The following is a 25,933-nucleotide window of genomic DNA, read 5'->3' on the forward strand; positions in this document are numbered from 1 at the left end:
CTTTTCCTCAAATGCTATTTATAAAGAATGGATTTTAAGTTAGCAAGTCCTGGAGGAAAACAAACACTGCTTTTCGAGATTTATTCATTGCCAGCGAGTGGGAACGCATAAAAATTCCACTTTGTTTTTCCCCAAAACTGGAACTGTAGGTTGCAAGAGAAATTCAGAACTGTTTTTACACTGTTCAGCAAGACAGAATCATTTAAAACATCATCATACCAAAGCAGAGGAACATCGGTTTCTGTACTTGCACTGAGAATTACGTAGGCGAAAGTGAGGACTGCAGATGCTGGAAATCAGAGTCTAGATTAGAGTGGTACTGGAAAAGCACAGCAGGTCAGGCAGCATCCGAGGAGCAGGAAAGTCGATGTTTCAGGCAAAAGCCCTTCATCAGGAATGAAGGCAGGGAGCCTCCGGGGTGGAGAGATAAATGGGAGGGGGGTGGGGTTGGGAAGAAGGTAGCAAAGAGTACAATAGGTGAATGGGGCATGGGAATGGAGGTGATAAGTCAGAGAGGAGGGTGGAGAAGGTAGCAAAGAGTACAATGGGTGGATGGGGATGAGGATGAAGGTGATAGGTCAGCGAGGAGGGTGGAGCGGATAGTTGGAAAGGAAGATTGGCAGACAGGGCAGATCATGAGGATGGTGCTGAGTTGGAAGGTTGGAACTGGAGTAAAATGGGGAGAGGAGAAATGAGAAATGAAATCCACATTGATGGCCTGGGGTTGAAATGTTCCTAGGCAGAAGATGAGGTGTTCTTCCTCCAGGCGTCAGGTGGTGAGGGAGCGGCGGCGGAGACGGCCCAGGATCTGCATGCCCTCGGCAGATTGGGAGGGGGAGTTGAAATGTTTGGCCACAGGGCGGTGGGGTTGATTGGTGCGGGTGTCCCGGAGATGTTCCCTAAAGAACTCTGCGAGAAGGCGTCCAGTTTCCCCAATGTAGAGGAGATCTTTCTGCTCCTCGGATGCTGCCTGACCTGCTTTTCCAGCACCACTCTAATCTGGACTGAGAGTTACGTACAAATCTAAGTATGGAGATGCAAGTTTGAAGACAGGCCACAACACTTTCAAATATGCTCAGAATATTGACCATTCCCAATCCTGTCCAAGAGAGAACTGTAACGTAAACTAGCATTTCTCAGTGTGGTCATTCTTCCTGCATGGACATGGACAATTTGACTAAAAGGAACGAGTATTGTCAGCAGTCCTGATATGGTGCAAGTGCAATGCAACAGGATACATGAAGGAGGTAATACCACCTCTACACCCCAACTACCCGGGCCCAGCAAGGGTTGGAATATTAAAAAAAATCACAGCAACTGATTGCTTTCTCAACTGGTAGGAAAGGAAACAAAAAAAGTCAAGGGCAGAAAAAGATTTGAAAACATTATCTTACTCTCTCTCCATGGATGCTGCCTGAGCTGCCGTGATTTCCAGCATTTTCTGCTTTCAGTGTCAAATTTTACTTTATTTGAACTCAAGTTTCAAATCAACAGAATTCATGCATGCACTGTAAGTTAAGCAATTCTACGCCCAGCGACAGACAGCCCGTTTTACCAAATGCAATAAAGAGACTCTAATCTCTTACTACTCGTCAGGAAACTGAACGCCAGTGAGCCTGACATCAGTGGTGGGCAAGTTGTCAGAGGAGATCCTGAGAGACAGGATTTACAAGTGATCGAAAGGAGTAAATGCAGATGCTGGAGATCAGAGTCAAGAGTGTGGTGCTGGAAAAGCACAGATCAGGCAGCATCCGAGGAGTAGGAGAATCAACATTTCAGGCATAAGTCCTTTATCAGGGCTGATTAGGATTTTGAGCACGGGAAATCATGTCTTGCCAACAACACTGAGTTTTTTTGAAGAAGTAACAAAGAGGATTGATGAAGGTGGAGTAGTGGACATGATCTATACTGACTTCAGTAAGGTGTATAAAATCATGAGGGGCATGGACTGGGTGAATAGCCAAGGAGTGTTCCCCAGGGTAGGGGAATCCAGAACTAGAGGGCAGAGGTTTAAGGTGAGAGGCAAAAGATTTATAAGGGACATAAAGAGGGCAACTTTTCAGAGGGTGGTGCGTGTATGGAATTAGCTGCCAAAAGAAGTGGTACAATTACAACATTTAAGAGGCATCTGGATGGGTATATGAAAAGGAAGCATTTAGAGGGATATGGGTCAAATGTTGGCAAATGGGACTAGATTAATTTTTGATATCAGGTTGGCATGGAAGAGTTGTTCCATGCTATACAGCTTTAAAACTCTAGTCCCAATCTTAGAAATGCTAATAAATTTGCTGACGCATCCACTATCACATCCTAGATAGTTACATTTAGCAATATTAGTGTAGTGGAGGTATTTTTTTAAGATTACTTACAGTGCGGAAACAGGCCCTTCGGCCCAACAAGTCCACACTGACCTGCCAAAGCGCAAACCACCCAGACCCATTCCCCTACACCCAACACTATGGGCAATTTTAACATGGCAAATTCACCTAACCTGCACATTTTTGGATGGTAGGAGGAAACCGGAGCACCCGGAGGAAACCCACGCAAACACGGGGAGAATGTGCAAACTCCACACAGAGTCGCCAGAGGCGCGAATTGAACCCTGGCGCTGTGAGGCAGCGGTGCTAACCACTGTGCTACCGTGCCACCCATAAATTTCACCTTTTCTAAAATAATAATCAGCTCTCGTTGTAGCTGTACTGACCACATCTTAACCAAACAGAAACTCAGAAAGAGGTCAATTAATTAAAAGCACAACAATATGACACTGAATATTTGTAGGATGATAGTTCAAAACAGAGAACTCCCGATATAGCATGTCCGGGATGCAACTGTGACTTTCAGTCCAGTCTTTTTATTTTACTCCCAGGAGGGCAACTCTCTGGTCATATATCAGCCCAAAGTTACAAGCTGCCTTCCTTAGGTCTGAACTTCAATACAGCTACTTTGACCTCAAGTTGCATTAGTGCAGGATCGGAGCTTGACCCCTCCATGACATCCACATTATTCCAACCAATGGTTGTGGTAACAGTTGAAGAGCGCTGTCCGATGTTCCCTTCACAACTGTCCATTACACTAATGAAGTTAAGAAGCCAATAACTAATCCGAGAACAACCCAGAGATCACCTGATAAAACATGTACCTACCACTGAGGCACTGAGAATTCTTAATTCAGAAGAACATCAATTCCATCTATATCTTTGAGATGCAAATTTGAATGAAAGTGAAAGAACACATGCAGGTTCACACGCACACACAGAAACAAAGACTCCCTTCACACACATTTTACATACTGGAAATTGTTACTCTTAACCATAATATAAACAAAACAGAATCCAAAATATGTCTTTTTTTTAAAAAAGAGGTACCAAAAGCAATGACAAGTGGAATTAACCTTATCCCACTCGGAGCAGTGAATTTTTCAATTAAAAACTGTTGATAAGAAAAGTGGGTGACACAGTGGTTAGCACTGCTGCCTCACAGCGCCAGAGATCCAGGTTCAATTCCTGCCTCAGGCGACTCTCTGTGTGGAGTTTGCACATTCTCCCTGTGCCTGCGTGGGTTTCCTCCGGGTGCTCCGGTTTCCTCTCAGTCCAGAAATGTGCAGGTTAGGTGAATTGGCCATGCTAAATTGTCCATAGTGTTAGGTGAAGGGGTAAATGTAGGGGAATGGGTCTGGGTGGGATGCGCTTTGGCGGGTCGGTGTGGACTTGTTGGGCTGAAGGGCCTGTTTCCACACTGTAAGTAATCTAATCTAAGCGGTTCCTCCCTACTGTGATATTTCCAAAATCTCTCGCCTGGACCCTCTCACAAATAGGTGAAAGTAAGTGAGGACGATAGATGCTGGAGATCAGCGTCAAGATTACAGTGGTGCTGGAAAAGCGCAGCAGGTCAGGCAGCATCCGAGGAGCAAGAAAATCTACGTTTCGAGCAGGAGCCCTTTATCAGGAAGGGTCAAATAGGACAGGAAAGTTGGCACACTGTTACAACAGCAGGGTCCCCATGCTTCCCAATTCACTCTGCTCTTTCACACAGTTCACAAAAGTACTGGTAAATGATGGGCACTGCCAATAACATACCATACCTAGAAAGTCAACAACTTCACACAGTGAGTCAATGCACAGTCCTCCAAAAGCTTTGAGAATATTCCAGTTTAACTATTAGGAGGCTACAGTGGCCAGATTACATACGAAACAAACAATGCACAATTACAACAGACAAAACGAAGTGTCCACAGTAACTTTTCAAAACTTCATGGCTCGGAGCACTTACACAGAAAGTCAAAGATTATATTTCACTACAACAGCAAGACCGTCGAGTCTATTATCGGAGAAGAGCCAAATGTAAAATAAAATAGAGAGGTCAGACAATCGAGCAACATTTCGAGCCAGGTAGATGCTACTGAATCATTGTGGAATGTAGGAAAACAACTTGCACATATATACCAACTAAAGACAATAAGGCACTCTAGAGAAGTGATAGTCAATAAGTTTTTTTAACATGGAGCTATATAGTGAGATTAAAGTAGATGATCAAAAGCTTGTCAAAGCGGCAAGTTTGAAGGAGTAAGGCAGAGAGGTGGAGAAGTGTAGGCGGGAACTCCAGGATTTAAATCATTTGCAGTTGAAAATACAGGCACTAATAGTGGAGCATATAAAAATATCAGAAGGACGAAAGTATTTAAAACTTGGGAATTCAAAGTATCTGTTCATACTTTGTAAGGTCTTTTTAATAGGATAAATTGAAACACAGGACTGGGGACTCAGCACAAAGCAAAGATAACATCATAGGAAAGCCATTAGTTCGATTATTGGTAATACAGTCGGTTCTGATAAAATGCGATAGTTCTGTTCTCATGCGATCTCGCATTATAAGAAAATTGTGCAATAGCTGCGCAATCTAATTTAATGGGCTGGAGTCACGTTATAGCCAGGATAGGTAAGGGAAGTTTGCATTCTATAAACAACAGTCTAAATTCTTCAACTACGTTAATACCAATTGGTGTTGAAGAAACATGCATTATACCAGCACTAGCTCTAACTGCTAATCTGACTATTAGAGGTTACTTTCAGATTAAAAGGTAAATAGGAGATACATATTAAAAACTAAACAACCAGTTGGAAATTTTAAAGCAACAAATTAAGAATGAAGTAAAGAAAACACATGCAGGGGGAGGCTGCGTGTTGTACTTGCAGGACATGGGAGCTGGTTGACCTCACTGCAATTCATAGTGACCACATCCGCAACAAATGTTGCTTTGAGAAAATCCAGCTCAAAGATGATGAGTGGGAGCCTGAGCTTCGAACACTGACACATCAGGGTGGAGAGTTACCCGACACTGTTTCAGGAGGCAGCCACATCCCTCAGAGTAACGATCTCCAATCTGGTCAGTGACCAGGGACAGGAGGGTTTGACTAGAAGCGAGGCAGGAAGAAGGCTCCAGGAGCTCAAGCCCTTGAGTTTAACGAATAGGGCTGAGATTCTTGTTCTTTTTGTAGGTGAGAGCGGGGGCTCCAGAGAGGATGAGCAAACCGATCACAGCATCATGATGCAGAGAGAAACAGAAAGAGAAATGTAGCTGTAATCAGCAACAGCATAATCAGGAGAATAGATGCAGTTCCGTGGGGCCAGGAGCAAGAGTCCCAGAGGCAGAACAGAATTTAATTCAGTTCTTGGGTTGAAAATAGCTGTGTTTCACTTAAATAAACGGAATTACAATGAAATGAGTATTGACTTAGTTACAGAGAACGGAGCAAATGGATTGGCAGGAATGACAGTAAGCAAGCAGTTAGAGATACATAAAACTGCAGATGCTGGAATCTAAAGGTAGACAAACAGGAGGCTGAAAGAACACAGCAAGCCAGGCAGCATCAGGAGGTGGAGAAGTTGATGATTTGGGTTGTCCAGGAATGGAGGTGAGGGAAGGCAGAAATGCAGATAAAGATAGGTACGGAGAGTTTTGGGAGAGGAGAGGAGCGGAATGGTGAGGTGAACACAACTGGTGGGTATGACCTAGTTGGTTGATGGGAGGGATGAATCTGTTTGGTAGCTGGAAGGAAAAGTTAGTTGATGGAATGGGAGGGAGGATGGGGGCTGGAAGGTAATTTGAAATTGAAGAACGCAATGTTGAATCCTCTGGCTGCCCAAGCAGAAAGATAAAAGTATTGTTCTTCCAGTTTGCGATCTGATTCACTGCAGCAATAGAGGAGGCAGAGGATGGATATGTTGAAGAGGGCGGTGACTGGGAGGTCAGGCTGGCCTATATATGCCCAGAGATACTTGGCGAAACATTCTCTAAGTTTATGTTTGATTGCACCAATGGAGAGAAGGCCACATCGGGTGCACTGGATACGGAGCCTAGGTTGGAAGAGAGGCAAGCGAACTTCTGTTTCGCCTGGAAGGGCTGTCTGGGGCTCTGGCTGGAGGTGAGGGAGGTGGTGTGGTGTGCGGGGTGTGAGGGGTGTGAGGGGTGTGAGGGGTGTGAGGGGTGTGAGGGGTGTGAGGGGTGTGAGGGGTGTGTCAGTCATTTGGGATGCTTGGGAGTGGAACGTCTCCTCATCAGAGCAAATGCAAAGTAGATGTCAATCCATAAACTCTCCCCAGAAATGAAAATGGAGAGGTCAATAAAGGGGAGGGAGATATCTGAGCTACACCAAGTGCATCCGAGGGTAGGGTGGAAGCTGTTGGCGAAGTTCATGAACTGCTCCAGTTCAGCCTGGCTGCAGGATTCGGCATCGGTTTAACAGCAGAAGAGTTAGAGAGCACTACCTGTATATGTACTGAAGAGGGACTGTTCAATGTAGCCAACAAAGAGGCAGGCGTAGCTCAGGGTGGGGTTTTGTGGGGGTGGTCTCCAGGAGGCTAATGGTTGGTGGGTGGGTGGGAGGGTGGGAGGGGAGAGAGAGAGACAGTGACAGAGATAGCGAGAGCGGCACTAACATGTGATGGGTGAGGGTTGGATGTGGGGGGTAGGGAGAGGAAGAGTAGTTATAGGAGGGAAAGGAAAGTAAGGAGGGGTGGTCTGACGAATGGGATGAGGGAGTGGGTTGGCGGGGGGGGCGGGGGGAGGGGGGTTGAGGTGGAACTGTAGGGTCATAGAGTCACAGAGATGCACAGCACAGAAACAGACCCTTCAGTCCAATTCGTCCACATATCCTAACCTAACCTAATCCCATTTTCCAGCACTTGGTCCATATCCTTCTAAACCCTTCTTATCCATATACCCATCCAGATGCCTTTTAAATGTTGTAATTGTACCAGCCTCCACCATTTCCTCTGACAGCTCATTCCATACACACACCACCATCTGCGTGCCAAAACCTGCCCCTTACATCCCTTTTAAATATTTCCCCTTTCACCCTAAACCTATGCCCTCTAGTTCTGGACTCTTCCACCCCAGAGAAAAGACCTGGTCTATTTATCCTATCCATGCCCCTCACGATTGGATAAGCTTCCATGCGGTCACCTCTCAGCCTCCGATGCTCCAGGGAGAACAGCCCCAGCCTATTCAGCCTCTCCCTATAGCTCAAACCCTCCAACCCTGGCAACATGCTTGTAAATCTTGTCTGAACCCTTTCAAGTTCGACAACATCCTTCCGATAAGGAGATCAAAGCTGCACACAGTATTCCAAAAGTGCCCTACCCAATGTCCTGTACAGCCACAACATGATCTCCAAACTCCTATACTCAATACCCTGACCAATAAAAGAAAGTATACCAAACACCTTCTTCACTATCCTATCTACCTGCGACTCCACTTTCAAGGAACCATGAACCTGCACTCTTTTTTTTTTCGGCAACATTCTCCAGGACCTTAGCATGAAGTTTGTAAGTCCTGCTCTGATTTGCTTTTCCAAAATGCAGCACCTCGCACTTATCTAAATTAAACTCCATCTGCCACTCCTCAGCCGATCGGACCATTTGATCAAGATCCTGTTGTACTTGGAGGTAACCTATAAATAACGAAACGTAGTGGACCCAGCACCTATCCTTGTGGCGCCCCACTGGTCAGAGGCCTCAAGTCTGAAAGGCATGAGAAAGTGTATAAAGGTATGAACAGGTAGGGAAAGGGTTAAATTTTGTGTCGTGTGAGACAAAGGCTCAGCTAGCATGACGTGGATCAGGTAAGAACTTGCATAAACAATGAGATATTGGAGGCAAGGGTAGTGATTTAACAGGGTGAAAAAGCATTCATTATGTAAAGCCATTTAACAAGATGAAGAAGCATTCATTATGTGAAAGCAATTAACAAGATTAAGAACATTCATTGTATAACGCCAGATGGCTTAATCTTTATTATTGACACTCGCTGTTTGCAACATCACCCAATCAATATGTAAGTTGCCTTATTTGGATATTGCACCCTGTAAAATGGCTATATAATTCATTAAGAATCGGTTGTTCAAGACAGGATCAAGAACTCCTTCCCCCATGCACATGGGTATCGTTCTCTCTCCCTCCAGGGCCCGGAATATAGGAAGATAGAAGCAAACAGTGTCTCTGGGCGTTTTGCTTCGTCTGATATGGGGACAGGGAAACGGGACGACAGGCAGGCCTCCACCACCACCCTTTATCTTCTACCTTTGAGCTAGTTCTGTATCCAAATGGCTCCTCTCCCTGTATTCCATGAGATCTAACCTTGCTAACCAGTCTATCATGAGGAATCTTGTCGAACGCCTTGCTGAAGGATGTACAGATCACGTCCACCACTCTACTTATCAATACTCTTTGTTACTTCTGTTTTTTGTGTAAATATATTTATTAGCAATTTTTTTAAAACTTTACAAACATATAAAATTATTGAAAACTACAAATCAATAACAAATATCAGTATAATAAAAAGAAAATTACAAAACAACTACTGTCTCCTAACTACGAACCTACCCTCTAATACAAAACAAACCCTAACACTGTGCAAAGCAACAGCAAAAAAATAGAAAAGCAAAACAAAACAAAAGAACCCACAAAATACAGAACAGCAATGCTCAGTGCAAAGCTCCCAAACAAAGGAACAGAAGCATTGTATATATAACCGTATTAACTCAGGAGACCCTCTCCAGGGCCCAGGGCTTGAAAATCTAACCATCCTGATTAAACAAACGCCCTAGTTAAGACAACTGACAAATCTATTTCCAAATAACTCAAGTAGGGCTGCCATGTCTTATAAAAATGGTCTGTTGTGTAGTGCACCATGTTTGTATATATAGTTCTTCGACGACTCAACTTTATTTAGTTGTGTTCGGCGTGTTTGTACCATGTTTGTAAAAAGGTCCAAGGAAATGTGCTCCATAATTAATTTCCGCCATCCCAGCAAGCCCAGCGGGTTGTCAGAGACTCAGTTCATCAGAATATTCTTCCATGCACCGTATGCAAGAATATTAAATAGTTCCTTCCCATTCCTTCGTGGGCGGCACGGTGGCACAGTGGTTAGCACTGCTGCCTCACAGCGCCTGAAGACCCGGGTTCAATTCCCGACTCAGGCGACTGACTGTGTGGAGTTTGCACGTTCTCCCCGTGTCTGCGTGGGTTTCCTCCGGGTGCTCCGGTTTCCTCCCACAGTCCAAAGATGTGCGGGTCAGGTGAATTGGCCATGCTAAATTGCCTGTAGTGTTAGGTAAGGGTAATGTAGGGGTATGGGTGGGTTTCGCTTCGGCGGGTCGGTGTGGACTTGTTGGGCCGAAGGGCCTGTTTCCACACTGTAAGTCTAATCTAATCTAATCTAATCTAAATACCCAACTAAAGATGGTAAATTCGGTAGACCTAAGAGGAGAGATATTGGGTCTACTCTGAATTCAGTCCTCAATACCCTCCAAATCTCTCCCACCACAGCTCTCCAATAAACATAGAGCCTATGTGACATCCAGAAGCAATGGGTAAGAGTACCTACACTTTGCCAGACAGTCTGGTGCCAGATGAGTCCTGTGTAGGACTTTTAACTGCATAAAGCATGTCCTTTTACAGATTGAGATCTTTCGAGCATTCTCCCATATATGTTTTCCCATGTTTCAGAAGAGATCTCCACTCCTAGCTCTTGCTCCCAGACTTCTCATAACTGGTTAATATCCTGCCAGGCCCTGCCACCCAGCAAGCGATAGTGGGACGTAGCAACAGCCTCTCCGTCTCGGGCTTAATGAAAAGCATAATCTTCTTCTGGATGAAATCCCTAACCTAAAAAAAACGGAAAAGATCTCTACTAGACTACCTGCATTTGCGGCTCAGTTGCTCAAAAGACATCATAACCTCTCCCTCAAACAAGTCTCCGAAACTAGAAACTCTTCTCGCTGCCCATTGTTTGAACCCCGAGTCCATCATCCTTGGTTGGAACCCTGGCATGGCATCTATAGGTGTAAGTGGCGAAGTCTTGGATAAGCAACCCTCAATCTGATGCATCGCCTTCCATACCTTGACCGGACGAATGACAATGGAGTTCCAGCAGCGGTCCATAAATGTCCTCATCTTATCTATGAACAACAGGTTAATAATGAGGGCACTTGACCTGGGAGGCCTCAATATCCAGCCATATTGAGTTTGGATCACTACCTACCCTCAATCACAGACAAAGGAGAGCAGGGGACTCAATACTACCTCCTGATGTCTGGGAAATCAACTCCTCCCCCCTCCACGTAGCAATTGCACTTTAGTAAGCTTGATGAGGGGCCGCCCACGATGCCAAAGGAACCAAACCATTCCATAATCTTACGTAGCTTTGACCTAGGAAACATTCTAGGGAGCATACTCATGGGATAAGAAGGTTGCTGAATATGGTCCAAGTTTGTCAGCAACGATCGGTTCAGGGGTTGGTGATTTCCTTAGATGCAGAGACTGGGTGGAACGGCCGTATCTTTTTTATGTCCTAGAACTGTTTGGGTTGAGTGGAGGCTTTATATCGCCATCCTCTGGCCGCGGTCATCACCAACGAAGAAGAATATTCATCTTAATGAGAGATATTTGGCCCAGCCATGAAATTGGAAGAGCCTCCCATCTCTGGAGATCTCGCCTAATATTGTCGAGCAAGTGAGCAAAGTTAGTCCGAAATAACAGATCAAACTTGGGGGCAATAAAAATGGAACCCTGCCCGTGATCACTTAAAAGGAAACTTAGGGCCACCTTCAACTTCTGGCACATCCTTGAGGATCCCCAAAGGCATCGTTTCTGATTTTGCAAAGTTAATGTTATATCCTGAAATAGCCCCAAATGAATTAATACATTGCATCAAATTGGGTACAGAGGTCATCGGGTTTGATAAAAACAGAAGGACATCATCCGCATACAGTGTAATCTTGTGTGCCCTCGATCCCACTTCCGGAGCGGTTATGTTGCTGACGAATGGCTTCTGCCAGTGGCTCTATCACCGACATAAACAACAACGGTGAGAGGGGGCAGCCTTGCCAACTACCCCTTCCAATCCTAAAATTCCAGACTTCACCCAGTTGGCGATGACCGCGGCCAGAGGTTGGAGATATAAAACCTCCACCTACCTAGCAAAGACTCCACCCAACCCAAACTGTTCTAAGACATAAAAAGAGGTAATTCCACCCGGTCAAATGCTTTCTCTGTATCTAAGAAAATCATCAACCTCTGAATCGATCGTTGCTGACAAACTTGGACCATATTCAGCAACCTTCTAATATTATTAGAGGACCTACAGCCCCTTATAAAGATGGTCTGGTCCTCTTTAATAATACAGGGCAACACCCTTTCCAATCTCAGTGCCAGGATCTTGGACAGAATCTTGAAATCTGAATTTAATAGAGATGGGCCTGTATGAGGCACAATCCTCAGGAACCTTCCCCACCTTAAGAATTAAGGAAATATTAGCTTCTCTCAAAGATGGTGGTAGGCATTCATGCAAATATGAGTGATTGTACATCTCCAACACTGGCCTTGACAGAATCCCTATAATGCTCACCCAGGAGACCATCAGGGCCAGGCGCTTTCCCACTCTGAAGTTGCCTAGCTGCCTCATGTATTTCCTGAACCGTCAAGGGGGCATTAAGGAGCGAGGCCTGTTCCAAGGTTACCCCTAAAGGGTCCAGGTTCTTAAAAACGGTCTCCATTTTAGCCCTCCTGTCCTAACAGCCTTCAGACCAATACAATTCAGAGTAAAAGCTCCGACAAGCCTCATTAATCTTTTTAGCATCATATGTAAGGACCCCGGCACTGTCTCTGATTGCAGTAATGGATTGGGGAGCACGCTTTTTCCTAGTCAGGAATGCTAAATACTTCCCCAGCCTATCCCCATATTCAAACAGCCTTTGTCTAGCAAAAGCAAGTTCTTTCTTCACATGTTGCGTCAGTATTGAATTCAAGGCAGCCCGGAGGGCCATTATCCACCGTAGCTTAGTCACCGAAGGCTGCTCAAAATGTGCCGCCTCTGCGGCTTTCAACCGCGTCTCAAGTAGATGCTGCTCTTCCTCCTTCTGTCATTTCCGGCTAGTCGAATAAGATATAGCTAACACCCTAGCAAAGGCCTTAGCAGTCTCCCATAGCATAGACAGACTACTAGCCGCGCCTGAGTTGATAGTCAAGAATTCCTGAAATTCATTCAAAACGTATTCCACAAATTTGGAATCCCTGAGGAGAAAAAGAGTCCAAACGCCAATGCCACAAACCTAGCCCCTCACTCTTGGCCTTCACCTCTAAATATACTGCCGGGTGATCAGAGATAGCTATATTCCCAATTTTACAACCCATAATCGAATCCAGTTGGGCCGAGGGAGCCAGAAAGAAGTCAATCCTTGTGTGACATTTATGTGGGTTTGAAAAAAAAGGTGAAGGTAGGGTGAAGACATCTCCAAATATCCACCAACCCCGACTCCTCTCATAAGACAACCACCTGCTTGGCCTGCGAAGAAATAGTTGGGGGCCCACAAGGCAACGTGCCCTCTGTCAGATCCAAAAGACAATTAAAATCTCCCCCTTTAATAACGTGCCATGTTCCAAAAGCACTCAACTTAGAGAAAGCACTAATCAAAAATTTGAGAGGATGCGCCGGAGGACAGTCGACGTTTAAAATGCCATATTCCTCCCCATGTATCGGGGCTTTAAGTATCACAAACCGTCCCTGCTCACCTTTCACCTGCTCTAATAATGTGAACGGAAGATTTTTCTGAATAAGTACCGCCACTCCCCTACTTTTAGTAGTAAAGAATGAAAAGAATACCCAGTCATACACCCCCTGTTGTAATTTCAGGTGTTCCCCATCATCAAGATGGGCTTCCTGCAACAAAGCAATATCAACTCTTTCCCTCTTAAGGCTAGAGAGCATTTTTTTTTTACTTTTAACAGGCGATGACTTCCCTTAATATTCCAGGTGCACCATTTAATAAGACACTTAGCCATATCCCCTTTCAGACACCCTTGCACCCCTGGGAAGGAGAACCCTGCTTACAAAGTGCCAAGCATCAGTAAATAAAGGCTAATAGATTCGAAAAACTATTTCTGCGAAAACTACTCTATTATAGCTATAAACAACTATTACTACCAAAAAACTATAAAGAAAACCAACTATTAATCCTTGGATGGAAGACTCTTCCCCCTGCCCATAGGGGGCACTCACCCTACCCATCTCCTCCAAACCCGGACTGTGCCCCAACCTTAGGCCAGAAAAAAAAAACAAGGATTTGATTCCTAAATCAACAGAAAAAAGAACAAGTCAGGATGAGCACTCCACCCCTCCCTGGCTTCACATCACCCCTAATTGTGACTAAAAGAAAAGCAAAACAAACAAAAAAAAGGGGAAAGACAACAAAGAACATTCACAAAATTTCCCATCAGAAAAACCAATCATTAAAAAAAATAGAAACAACTTATTCCAAAGTCTTTCCCCCCTTTCCAAAAAAGAAAATTAGGGAGAAAGAAAGGAATTTAAAAAAAGGAAAACATGGGGAAAGATAGAAAAGAGAACAAACATTAACTGTATTCTTCAGGCCAATCCGTCTATTTTAAAGAGTCCACAAAGTGTGTGGCTTTATCTGCTGAGTCAAATGTATAACCCAAGTCCCCGTGGCTGAAATGGAGCACTGTGGGGTATCTCATGGTGTACTGGATGCCCAGGGTCCTCAGCCTCTTTTTAACTTCAGCGAAGGACTTCCTCTTTCAAATTAAAGCTGCCGAGAAATCCTGGAAAAACAGGATTTTTTACCCCTTGTACAGTAGTGCCTGCACATCATTTCCCAGGGATCTGGAAGCTTCTATCACTTTTTACTTGTCCTTCTATGAATAGAAGTGCACTAGGGCCGAGCGGGGGGGCACTGCACTGGCCCTGACCTGTGCACTGTAACCCGATAAGTCCTTTCAATCTGCAGCCTGCTGGACTCTATGTGAAGGCCCAAAAACTTCGGCAGCCAGCTTTCAAAGAAGCTGACTGGCTGCTCACCTTCCCCACCTCCAGGGACCCTCTATTTTCAAGGTCGTCGATATGGTCTCACAAGGCCCGCACCTCTCGCTCCAGCAACTGGAACCGACTGGATGAGGACTCCATCGCAGCCTCTGAGGCCTTAGTTCGACCCTCCACCTCCTCCAGCCTCTCCCCGAGGCCCTGGATCTTCTGCTCATGCTTCTGCAGCATAGATGTGATAGGTTGGACCTGGGCACAAATCTCCCCACAGATTTCCTCAATCGCAACTCCAACTTTCAAGGTAAATCTCTCCATCGCTGCAGCCAATTCCTATGAGTCTGTCAGGTCCCCAAGGGGTTCAGGAGAGGCTGCTGCTGCTGCAGTCTCTGGTGTGGTAGGTGCTGCAGAGGTGTGTCCTCCCCGCTGGTGTTTGCTCGCTCCTTTTCCCTTTGGCATCCTTCCCACTGCCAAATATTAACAAATATGTGTTCTGTAAGGTTTTAAACTAATAATTCCACCACATAAGTTGGCCAGGGATGGCAAAAAACACCTGTATACCTTGGCTGTTAGGCAGAGCTGTCCACAGCAGTTCTACAGAATCGCCGTCATCTTGCCGAGTCTCCCTCTTCATTGAATTTTTTTAAGAAGTAATCAAGTTCAGGAGACACGATTTCCCAAGCACAAAGCCATGCTAATTATCCCTAATCAGTCCTTGTCTTTCCAAATAATGCAAATTCTGTCCCTCAGGATTCCTTCCGACAACTTGCCCACCACCGACATTAGGCTCACCGGTCGATAGTTCCCTGGCTTGTCTTTAAGATCCTTTCTTAAACAGTGGCACCACGATAGCCAACCTCCAGTCTTCCGGCACCTCACCTGTGGCCATCAAATGACACAAATATCTCAGCAAGAGGCCCAGCAATCACTTCTCTCGCTTCTCACAGAGTTCTAGGGTATACTTGATCAGGTTCTGGGGATTTATCCACTTTTGTGCACATTCAGCAGCTCCTCCTCTGTAATATGGACATTTTTCATGATGTTACCATCTAATTTCCCACATTCTATATCTTCCATATCCTTCTCCATAGTAAACACTGATGCAAAATACTTATTTATATCTCCCCCATCTCTTGTGGTTGCACACAGACTGCCTTGCTGATCTTTGAGGGGCGCTATTCTCTCCCTAGTTACCCTTTTGACCTTAATGTATTTACAAAATCCCTTTGGATTCTCCTTAACGCTATTTGCCAAATCTATCTTAAGTCCCCTTTTTGCCCTCCTGATTTCCTTCTAATTTATGCTCCTACTGCCCTTCATTCTTCTAAGGATTCACTCGATCTCTCCTGTCTATACCTGACATATGTTTCCTTTTTTCTCAAAACCAAACCCTCAATTTCTCTAGTCATCAGCATTCCCTACACCCACCAGCCTCGCCTTTCACCCTAACAGGAACATACTCTCTCTGGACTCTCGTTACCTCATTTTTGAAGGCTTCCCATACATGGGCTTGGACAAACGATGAGGGAAAGGAGTGCTGTAGGTCGGCAGCAGGACCCTGGAGTGATGCTGGGATTCTGCGAGTTGCCTCCGCCCAAAACCCAAAACCCCACCCAAGCCTTGCCTCATATTCACCATACCCCCGACCTCGAACTCTGAGGCCGAACGGTCTGTCCTCAGTAAAGGGCTCACGTTCGTGCCCTCTGCCCCCACCTCAATGAGGTCTGTACCCGCCACAACGTGGAGCTCTTCTCCCGTCACCTCTGCACCACTTTCTTTTGACAAAGACTCTCAAACTCCCTTGTTCTCCCTCCACCAACCTTAGTTCCCACTTGGACACCCCATCCCAGCCTCTTAGCTGCCCTAGTCGTCTTTATTGCTGACTGTCAAGTTGATATCGGCTGCCTCAATTTCTCCACCCCACTCACTCACCCCAACCTCACCCCCTCCGAATATGCAGCCCCTCGCACCAATCACTGTTTCACCATCAAACCCGCTGACAATGGCAGGGCGGTGGTAGTCTGGAGGACGGACCTTTATGTCACAGAGGCTGAATATCAGCTCTCCGACACCATGTCCTACTTCCCCCTTGACCATGACATCGCCATGACCCGTCCGGCCACCATCGCCCACGTGGTCCATGACCGCATCACCTCCAGTGACCTCCCCTCCACCGCCTCCAGCCTCAGAGTGCGCCAGCCCTGCACTGCCCAGTTCTACCTACTCCCAAGATCCACAGGCCCAACTATTCTGGCCAACCCATCGTCTCGGCATGGTCCTGCCCCACTGCACTCATTTATTCCTCACTCGACTCCACTCTTGGTCCAGGCACTTCCCATCTACATCTGGGACACTGACCATGCCCTCCACCTCTTTGCAAATGTTCAGCTCCCTGGACCCCAGCACTTAATCTTCAATATGGATGTGCAGTCCTTATACACGTCCATTCCACACAATGACTGCCTTCAGTTGCTTCCTCTCCAACAGACCCATCCAGTCCCCCTCCACCAATACACTCCTCCACTTTGCCAAATTAGTCCTCATCCTCAATGTCTTTTCCTTCAACTCCTCCCATTTCCTCCAAATCCAGTGGGTGGCATGGATCCTAGCTACATCTGCCTCTTTGTTGGCTATGTCAAACAGTCCCTCTTCAGCATGTACACAAGTACTCTTCCCTAAATCTTCCGCCATTACATCAATGATTGCATCGGTGCTGCATCCAGGCTGAATTGAAGCAATTCATCGACATATGACTCCAGACTTACATCAGTCTGAATGACTCTTAATTGCCCTCTGGGCAATTCGAGATGTGCAATAAATGCGGGTCATCCCATGATTTAATCTTTTAAAAACTGCTCACACATTTTGTGTTTTCCCTTTGAAGAACGTAGAAGTACAAGATCAACTCTCCTGGAAGAATCTAGTCAGATTGAATATTCTACTGCGTACCATCTTGGTTTTCACATAACCAGTTCATGAGCACGTTGCGCAGCATGAGCATTAGAATGCTCCGAACTGCTCCTCAGTCACCTTTATTACATGTAAATGAAGTCCCTCTCATTCGGAGTTCGGCAGAACTCAAAAAGAAAACAGGACACAAGGACTCTCTCCCTCACCCTGAATGGTGATTTGATTTGATTTGATTGATTGTTGTCACACATACCGAGAAAAGTGATGTTTTGTGCATTCTTTGGGCAAACCGTACCATACAAAGTGCATCAGGTAGCAGAACTGAGTGCAAAAACAGTGTTGCAACTGCAGAGAGACAATCAAGATCAACACCGGTGGCACAGTGGTTAGCACTGCTGCCTCACAGCGCCAGGGACCCAGGTTCGATTCCCACCTCAGATGACTGTCTGTGTGGAGTTTGCACATTCTCCCCATGTCTGCAGAAGTTTCCTCCGGGTGCTCCGGTTTCCTCCCATAGTCCAAAGATGTGCAGGTCAGGTGAATTGGCTTTGCTAAATTGCCATCGCGTCAAGTGCATTAGTCAGGGGTAAATATAGGGTAGGGGAACGAGTCTGGGTGGGTTATGCTTCGGAGGGTTTGTGTGGACTTGTTGGGCCGAAGGGCCTGTTTCCATACAGTAGGGAATCTAAACTTTGGAGACATCTATCCATTCAAAAGACTGTTTACAGCCAGGAGGAACAGATTTAAGAACAGTTTCCTAAGTGCTTTCAAACTTTTATATCTTCTGCCAATTGGAGAGGCTGGGGGAAAAGAAAAGAGTATAACTAGGGTGGGAGAGGTCTTTGGTTATGTCAATTGTTTTCCCAAGGCAGTGGGAGGTATAGAGTCAACAGATGGAAAGCTAGTTTATATGATGAACTAGGCTGTGTTCACAACTCCCTGTAGTTCCTTGTGGTCTTGGGAAGGGCAGTTGCCGTACGACACGGAGATGCATCCAGATAGGGTGTTTTCTATGGTGCATCTATAAAAAAGCTAGTAATAGTTTTTGTGTACAAGCCAAATTTCCTTAGCGTCCTGAGGAAGTAGAGGCATTGTTGAACTTTCTTGTCTACACTGGTGGACCAGGACAGATACTTGGTGATCATCATGCCCAAAGACTTGGCACTCTGGACCATCTCCACCTCAGCAACATTGATGCAGAGTGGGCATGCCTTCCACTCCATTTCCTGAATGGAATGACCAGCTCCTTCGTTTTGCTGATGGAAAGATTTTGTCTTTGCACCATGCTGCTAAGTACTCAATCTCTTTCCTGTATTCTGTTGCATCATTGTTTGAGATCCAACCTACAATGGCGATGCAGTTAGAAAACTTGTAAACGGAGTTGGGGTGGAATTTGGCCACACAGTCATGAGTGTATAAGGTGTACAGTAAGGGGCTGAGTATGCAGTCATGCAGGGCACCAATAAGGATTATCATGGAGGAGGAGTTGTTGTTTATTCTGACTGATTGCGGTCTATGAGTCAGGAAGTTGAGGATTTAGTTACAGAGGGGGGAGCCAGAACCTAGATCTCAGAGTTTGGAGATGAGTTTGTTTGAAATCATGGTGTTGAAGGCAGACTGCAGGCAATAAGTAGGAGCCTGACATAGGTAACCTTGTTATCCAAATGTTCCAGGGATGAATGTCGGGCCAGGGAGAGAGAGTCTGCCAAGGGCCTGTTGCACCTGTTGGCAAATTGCCAAGGATCAAGGCAATTGAGTAAGCTGGAATTGGTGTGAGCTATGACTAACCTCTCAAAGCATTTCATAATTATGCAGGTCAGAGCCACCAGGCAGTACTCACCAAGGAATGCTGCATGATTTTTCTTGGGGCTAGATTAAAGGTGGTCTTCTTGAATGCTGGAATTCAATTCGCTATCAAAAGCAATCAAAACTACAAAATTTCAACGATCGCAGATTGTGAAACCAACTGTTCAACTACCAATGTCAACACTATCAATTGGCTCCAATGCAACAGTCACAATATTCAACTATTCACTCTTCAGGGACAGATCCATTATTTGTTTTAAAACAAATGTACAGGTACACACTCTTTGTTAACTCAAGAAGACTTGGCTGAATTGACTAATTTTAAAACAAGGTCATTTGCGTTTGGGACAAAGGCATCCATAAAGGAAGGGACCCATTTTGAAATAAACCTTTCGTGACCAACCAAAGGGTCAGGTGAATATAGGAAGGGAGCCAGTTCATTCCCCTCACACAGAAGCTTAAAAATGCAAAGTAATTTCAAGATTTTATTCTTGAATTTCAATTTTAAATTCAAGAAATTCATCTGGAACCATAACAAGTCAGGGAACCAACAGAGGACATGGGCATAACTCCATCATGAACACAAGAGAACCTGAAAAATCGAATTTAACCAACACTTGACAGTCAATGGTATTACCATCATTGAATTGCCCATATCAACATCCTGAAGGTTACCATTGACTCTGAACTGGACAAGCCATAAAAAGCCTCTGGTTACAAAGGGGAAATCGGAAACTAAGAATTCTCTATCAGGTCAAATATCACCCAGCTGCTCAAAGTCTGTCCAATCACCTATAAGGCACAAGTCAGTATTGTGATGGAGTACTCTCCACTTGCCTGGATGAAGACAGCTCTACCAACACTGGGCTTTGCATCATGCTCGAGTTGCACCCTATCCAACATCTCCAACATTCACTTCATCCAGCACCAAAGTGGCTGCAATGCATACAGAAGCAGTTTAACAATACCACAACATCTACCACCATGAGGGGACACACACACACACACACACACACACACACACACACACAGAACAATATCATCTGTCCTTCACTATTATGGAAGTTCCTCCCCAACACCACTAACATCAATAGACTGCAGTGGTTTAAGAAGGCAGCTCACCACCACTTCCTCAAGAATATATGGGATGGGCAATGATTACTCATGTTGTGTGAATGCATAAAAAATTAAATAAACAAATAAACATGGCCAGCAATTAACAGCATTTGGATGAGAAAAGCATGGGATCGACAAGGTAGCTATTAAACTTAGTGAGATGAAAAGTTAATGGAAGTGATCCCAGAAGGAACTGCAAATAATAAAACAAACAGTATCTCCTGAAAGAACTAAAATATGTATCGGCAACTATATATATGTATTTAATTGTACACAGACAGATGCCATTAAGTGTGGTTTCAGTTTCTCATGCACCGATTAAATCATACACGCTGAAGTTGTTGGATCAGGAAATGCATGTTTGCAAAGTATCTCTCTGTAAATAAGTGCTTATAACATTTAGAAGATTTGCTCCAACTCTATCCTTTACCATCTGGATTCATGGATTACAGCACGCTACACTGCCAAACCATTCAAGCAAGATATTGAATACAGGCTCCAACGACCATCTCAAGTAGATGAAGAGATTCCATAACACTATAATACTTATCCCTCAATCAATATCACTAAAACTGACAAACTGCTCATTAAATTTGCAGATGTTCTGCACACATTTATTGCAGATTTTCTATATTCCAAGTGACTACACTTCAAAAGTAACTCATCAGTTGTAATGAGCTCTGAGACATCCTGAGGTTATTATATCATAAGTCTATATGTAGTTATTTCTTTGCAAAACAAATATGACTTACGGCAAAGACCACATGAACGTTTTTCCAAATATTGATATGCTCAAACTCAGTTTTAAGATACTTTTGAAAAAAAACGATATAGCTCATAAAAAGTAAATAACACAGTAATTTCAGAATATTGTGGAATATTTCATGTTATATAGCGGAGACATCAAAGTCTAAGCCACCATTAGATACATTTTATGAAGGTATAGAAAACCATTATCAGAGTATTTTGAAAAAATACTCAAAAACATTATTGAAAAACAGAAGTCCATATTGCGCTTGTACAAGGTGGCAAAACTGTCATTGATCACTGTCATTTTAATTAAGGAATGGAGCAGTGAAATCCAGTCAATGAATACACTATTGAAATCTCTGCAGATACAAAGAAAATCACTTGAACCAATATGAATTTCCCTTTCCATAATACAATATCGCTACTTAAAATGCCTCAAATAAGTTACACATTAGTGAATAAGGTCTAGCTCGGTTTTAGTGATGTCCTAAGCCATATCCACTTTTGAACAACCTCGCAGGCCCTGAAAAACTAATTAGATTAGATTACTTACAGTGTGGAAACAGGCCCTTCGGCCCAACAAGTCCACACCGACCCGCCGAAGCGCAACCCACCCATACCCCTACATTTACCCCTTACCTAACACTACGGACAATTCCCACACATCTTTGGACTGTGGGAGGAAACTGGAGCACCCGGAGGAAACCCACGCAGACATGGGGAGAACGTGCAAACTCCACACAGTCAGTCGCCTGAGGCGGGAATTGAACCCGGGTCTCTGGTGCTGTGAGGCAGCAGTGCTAACCGCTGTGCCACCACGCCACCCTCAATTGCCACATTATTTTAAATATTGGCTCACATTTGATTTGTTTTAAACTGATTATCATATTTTCACTTCGACCTGATAGCCATTGGTCTTGATCTTTATTTTACCCTCGAAAATCCATAAATGTGAACGATAATCAATGCATTCTGCTTGCTATGAGAATCCTCCAGGGTGATTAACTGCTTTGCTTGATTCATGTTATAGCTATTACCTTGTATTCCCCCAATTCTGGTGCCAGAATCAAATACTGAGAAAATTGAAACCCTCATAACAAAGATTCCTAAACCTTATTGGATTATTTCTTTTTTGAAGATCAACCACAATTACTGATGAATGCAAAACCCAGGCCAGGGCCTCTTTGTCTGCATAACTGTATTAAAAATTGCCTGCCAAATCATTCATTAAATATTTGGTAATACAGACTGTAAAGCATGCTAAAAAAGATTAGAAGTTGAAGATTTTGAATTGCACTTATCAGAACTAGAAGGCTAGAAAAAATGTACATAATTTTATACAGAAAGAGGGAGGGTGCTGATTGATTAAACAGTCATTGGCTTGGCTACAAGAACATCAAAATGTCAATCTTAATTCTTAGACCAGGCCAGTAGATTCTAATTGGTCAAGATATTGTCATGGAGATGAAAAATCTGACTGCCTCCACAATCTCTTTTTTGTGGAAAAAATATATAATGTCTCAATTCATGTGTCTACAAAAAACAGGGTATTTATGCACATAGGTTCGAGCACACACAAATGTATCACACCGCTAGCCCAGCCAGTGATCTTAAATTAATATTCCTGTATCCGTTAGCACAGTCCAGATTATTTAACAAATGATGTTCAATAACAGAATCACCTCTAACGGTAGATATACTTTTCTGAGACTTGCCAGCATGGGCTGGTTGAGTACAAGCAGCATGCTGCTAGCTGCGAACACTCAATGGCATGTGTTGCTTGATGCAGCTCAATATCAATTTGAGCAGCTGGCAATGTGACGCATTTGCACGTGGTATAAACTACATATAAAAACATTCAGAACCATGGTTTACATCAACAAAAATAATTTGTCCGTGTTGCACGTTTCTCAAAACCAAAAGGGGTCATTGGGCATGTCAAGCTCTGCTGCTTTCCAACAGCAACACCCAATCAGAACTACCTGCCTTTTGTGAGAATTAAGTTAGCTTTTCCTGCTGCATCCCCACTCGAACACAGCCCAATCAATCATCTTCCTCTTTTCATGCTATATAACATGATGTCTCTTTTCCTAAGTCTGTTTCTTGCAAACTAGTTCTGGTGAATGCAAGCCAAAAAGCCTCAATTTCAAATCTCAATTAAATATGTTTGAGACATTAATTACAATGTTTTACTTTGTGAAGAAATATGGATGGCTCAGGATGCAACAAGGTATTCTTCAACGGACATTATTTATTTTGCCGTAAATAGATAGCATAAAATCATTATGTACTTGGCACAAATGTCAGTGAAGCTACGAGCTCAATGTTCTCAGGCAAGCTCCAGTGTGGTGATTACGGGAGGGTTGTGATCTACAAATTAAAAGATGGCGATGTTGAAATTGTGTCTGCTCTTTGCATAGCTGCAATATTATGTTCAACCAAAAGCAAATTACTGTGAATGCTGGAAATCTGTAACAAATAGAATGCTGAAGAAACTCAACAGATAGAGAGAAAATACAGAGTTAACAATTTGAGTCTGGTATGATTCTTCTTCTGAACGGTTTTTTTGAAAGGTTGGTTTCAGTTTCATTTCCCACATAAAGCAAATACAGGGCAGCAGAAGCTACATGTTTTCTTTTCTCAATCAGATAGCAACTCTTCCCAGAACACTGCTGGGGAATTTGGGCAACATGAGTCCTTGATAACGTATAAGAGCTTTATTTGTTACAACACTGAAGTCAATAATTGCATGACAAGATGGGGTACACAAGAGAAGAAATATATTAATTATGGGGGGATGAATGTTAGAATAGTTACTTCAGACTTCAAGAAACTTTTTTCTGCTCCTCTCAAGCTCCATGTTCCAAACCATACAAGATTAAAATCCCTTTATACTAGGTCAGAATTGTGAACCTAATTGCGTTATTGTATTCGGTAATGATTATTTACATCCATAACTAACTATGATACACATACAACATATGCTTGCTTTCAATGAAAGCTACTAAATGTCTTTGAATCCACTGCATTATGGAATAGCTTATAAAATACACTGGCTATAAGTCTGACATTTCTAACATACCTTGTATGAAAACATACCTTCCTATTTTTTTCTCTTAAATAGTCATTGCCTAATTTTAAGGAATAAGCCAAACAGAAAGCTCTCAACAATCTTTAAATTTCTTTCAAAACCTTAACCATAATCATCCTGTAACATTCTATATTCCATGGTTTATTATTTAATTCTTGGAGCATTTATAACATTGATTTTTATTTTTTCAGCAAATATAAATCCCCAAAACTAAGCCTCATTTACTGAACTAAAGGTATTTAATCCACCGCCGAATCTGTACAGGGGACATTCCTCCGCACTACTCGAGGCTTCTCCAACTGTATACAGGATTTGTTCCAACAGCAGAAATTGGCTGCTCAGGGGCCCTGAATTGTTCAAACATATTAAGCAAGTACAACTCTGTGCAGTTCAAAGCCTGCCATTTGACAGATTGCGTTTGTCACAAAGAACTTCATGAGGTTCCAAATTTCCCATTCCTTGATGGAAAAATTTCTGCTGGTAAATCTTGCCACAGAAGGCTCTGCAAGATATCTTTGTTAGTGTATGCTGACCAGAATTCTGCACAATATTCTAGATGTTGTCCAATTAATATTTTGTCGAACTGCAGTAAACTTTCTTCATTGTAATGACATTTTAACATCAATCACCTGACTCAAAGGAAAATGATTTAAGAGTACTGTAACCAATTTTTATATTCCTGTTCCACTGTGTAGTCAATTGCTATATTTCTTTAAAATGTCAAAACTAACAAATGAACTTCTAGTGTTTAACTCTTTTTCTTTGCCTCCCAATCCTTTTTCTTTCTATTTGGTACTTTACTTGACTCTGATTTAGCCTTTATCACTCTTGTTCTTTTTATCAATCCTTAAATCTTGTTTCTTAAGTAGATAAATAATTGACTGGATGTCCCAGATGTGACTTTCCCCTCGGCACACCATTACAAGTCCTAACCTCCACCCAGTTACAATGCAAAAGTTGAGCAGAATTTGCAGGCAGTCTAGCAACAGCATGTTACGCCTGAGATTAAAAACCTGAATATAACTACCCTTTCATTACGTTCAAGATCAGTGGCAAACATTAAAAAGTCAAACAATCATATCACTGACACGTCTGCATGACAGCAAAAAAAAATGTTCATGTGTTTAATTCCTCAACAGATCGCCAACGAGTTGCTTCACAACCAATCAAGTCTGGGGTAGAACCGCAAAGCAAAATGTGGCCAGCATGTTTTTCTAGACAGGAGTGGCAACCGATCGCGCAAGGCAACTGAGATAACATGAGCTGTTTTTGGAGATCTTGGTTGCATGCAGCAAATAATATTATTCAATTCTAACCATGTATAATGAGGGGGTTTCTCCCCCCCCCCCAGGAGTGCTACATACCTGTTCAGAAACAGCTCTGAAGAGGCAAGATCCATCCTTAGCAATTCTCTTTCGACACAGACCCTGACTCCTCAGGTACTCATCAAGCAGAAGTTCGTTGGGATGAGCAGAGCTGTTGCAGCGCTCCACGGCCTGGTGGCCTTTGCCTTTGCCAGCAGCAGCAGCAGGAGCAGCACCGCCCCTCTCCATCTCAAGTGGCCGCCTCGCGCCCGCTCTTGGTGCACATGGTTGTACTGGCTCCTCACCGCGCGCGCTCCCTCTCTCCAGCGCCGCGCTCCCCAGCTCGAGATCCAACTATCCCGGAGCGGGAGACCCTGCCCGCGCGGCCATTTGTTTTGACAGAGTGCATTCTGGATGATGTAGTCGCCCCGCGTCGCACTCTTGCCCTACCGCGCAGGCGCCGGGGCGGGCGAGGCGGGGACGACAAGGCCCCGAAGCGCGTCGCCAGGTCGCTGGCCGGAAGCTGCCGCGAGGACGGCCGGAAGTTGTTGCTTGCAGTGGCGTCGAAGTCAACGCAAGTGTCGGGATAGGCGAAAGTGGGGGCTGCAGATGCTGGAAAAT

The 25,933-nt window shown here is 44.1% G+C and overlaps 1 protein-coding gene across 1 annotated transcript in view; it reads right to left on the bottom strand.

Annotated features, from left to right (window-relative positions):
* otud4 (OTU deubiquitinase 4) overlaps positions 1-25,701 on the bottom strand; it is a 100,775-nt gene extending 75,074 nt beyond the window's left edge. The window contains exon 1 of the mRNA XM_060832916.1: positions 25,373-25,701. Within this exon, the coding sequence (XP_060688899.1) occupies positions 25,373-25,561 (189 nt within the window). The 5' untranslated portion in view covers positions 25,562-25,701. The remainder of the gene's footprint in view (positions 1-25,372) is intronic.
* Positions 25,702-25,933: the final 232 nt, after the last annotated feature.

This window comes from Hemiscyllium ocellatum, chromosome 1 (assembly GCF_020745735.1).
Source record: "Hemiscyllium ocellatum isolate sHemOce1 chromosome 1, sHemOce1.pat.X.cur, whole genome shotgun sequence".
Lineage (NCBI taxonomy): Eukaryota > Metazoa > Chordata > Chondrichthyes > Orectolobiformes > Hemiscylliidae > Hemiscyllium > Hemiscyllium ocellatum.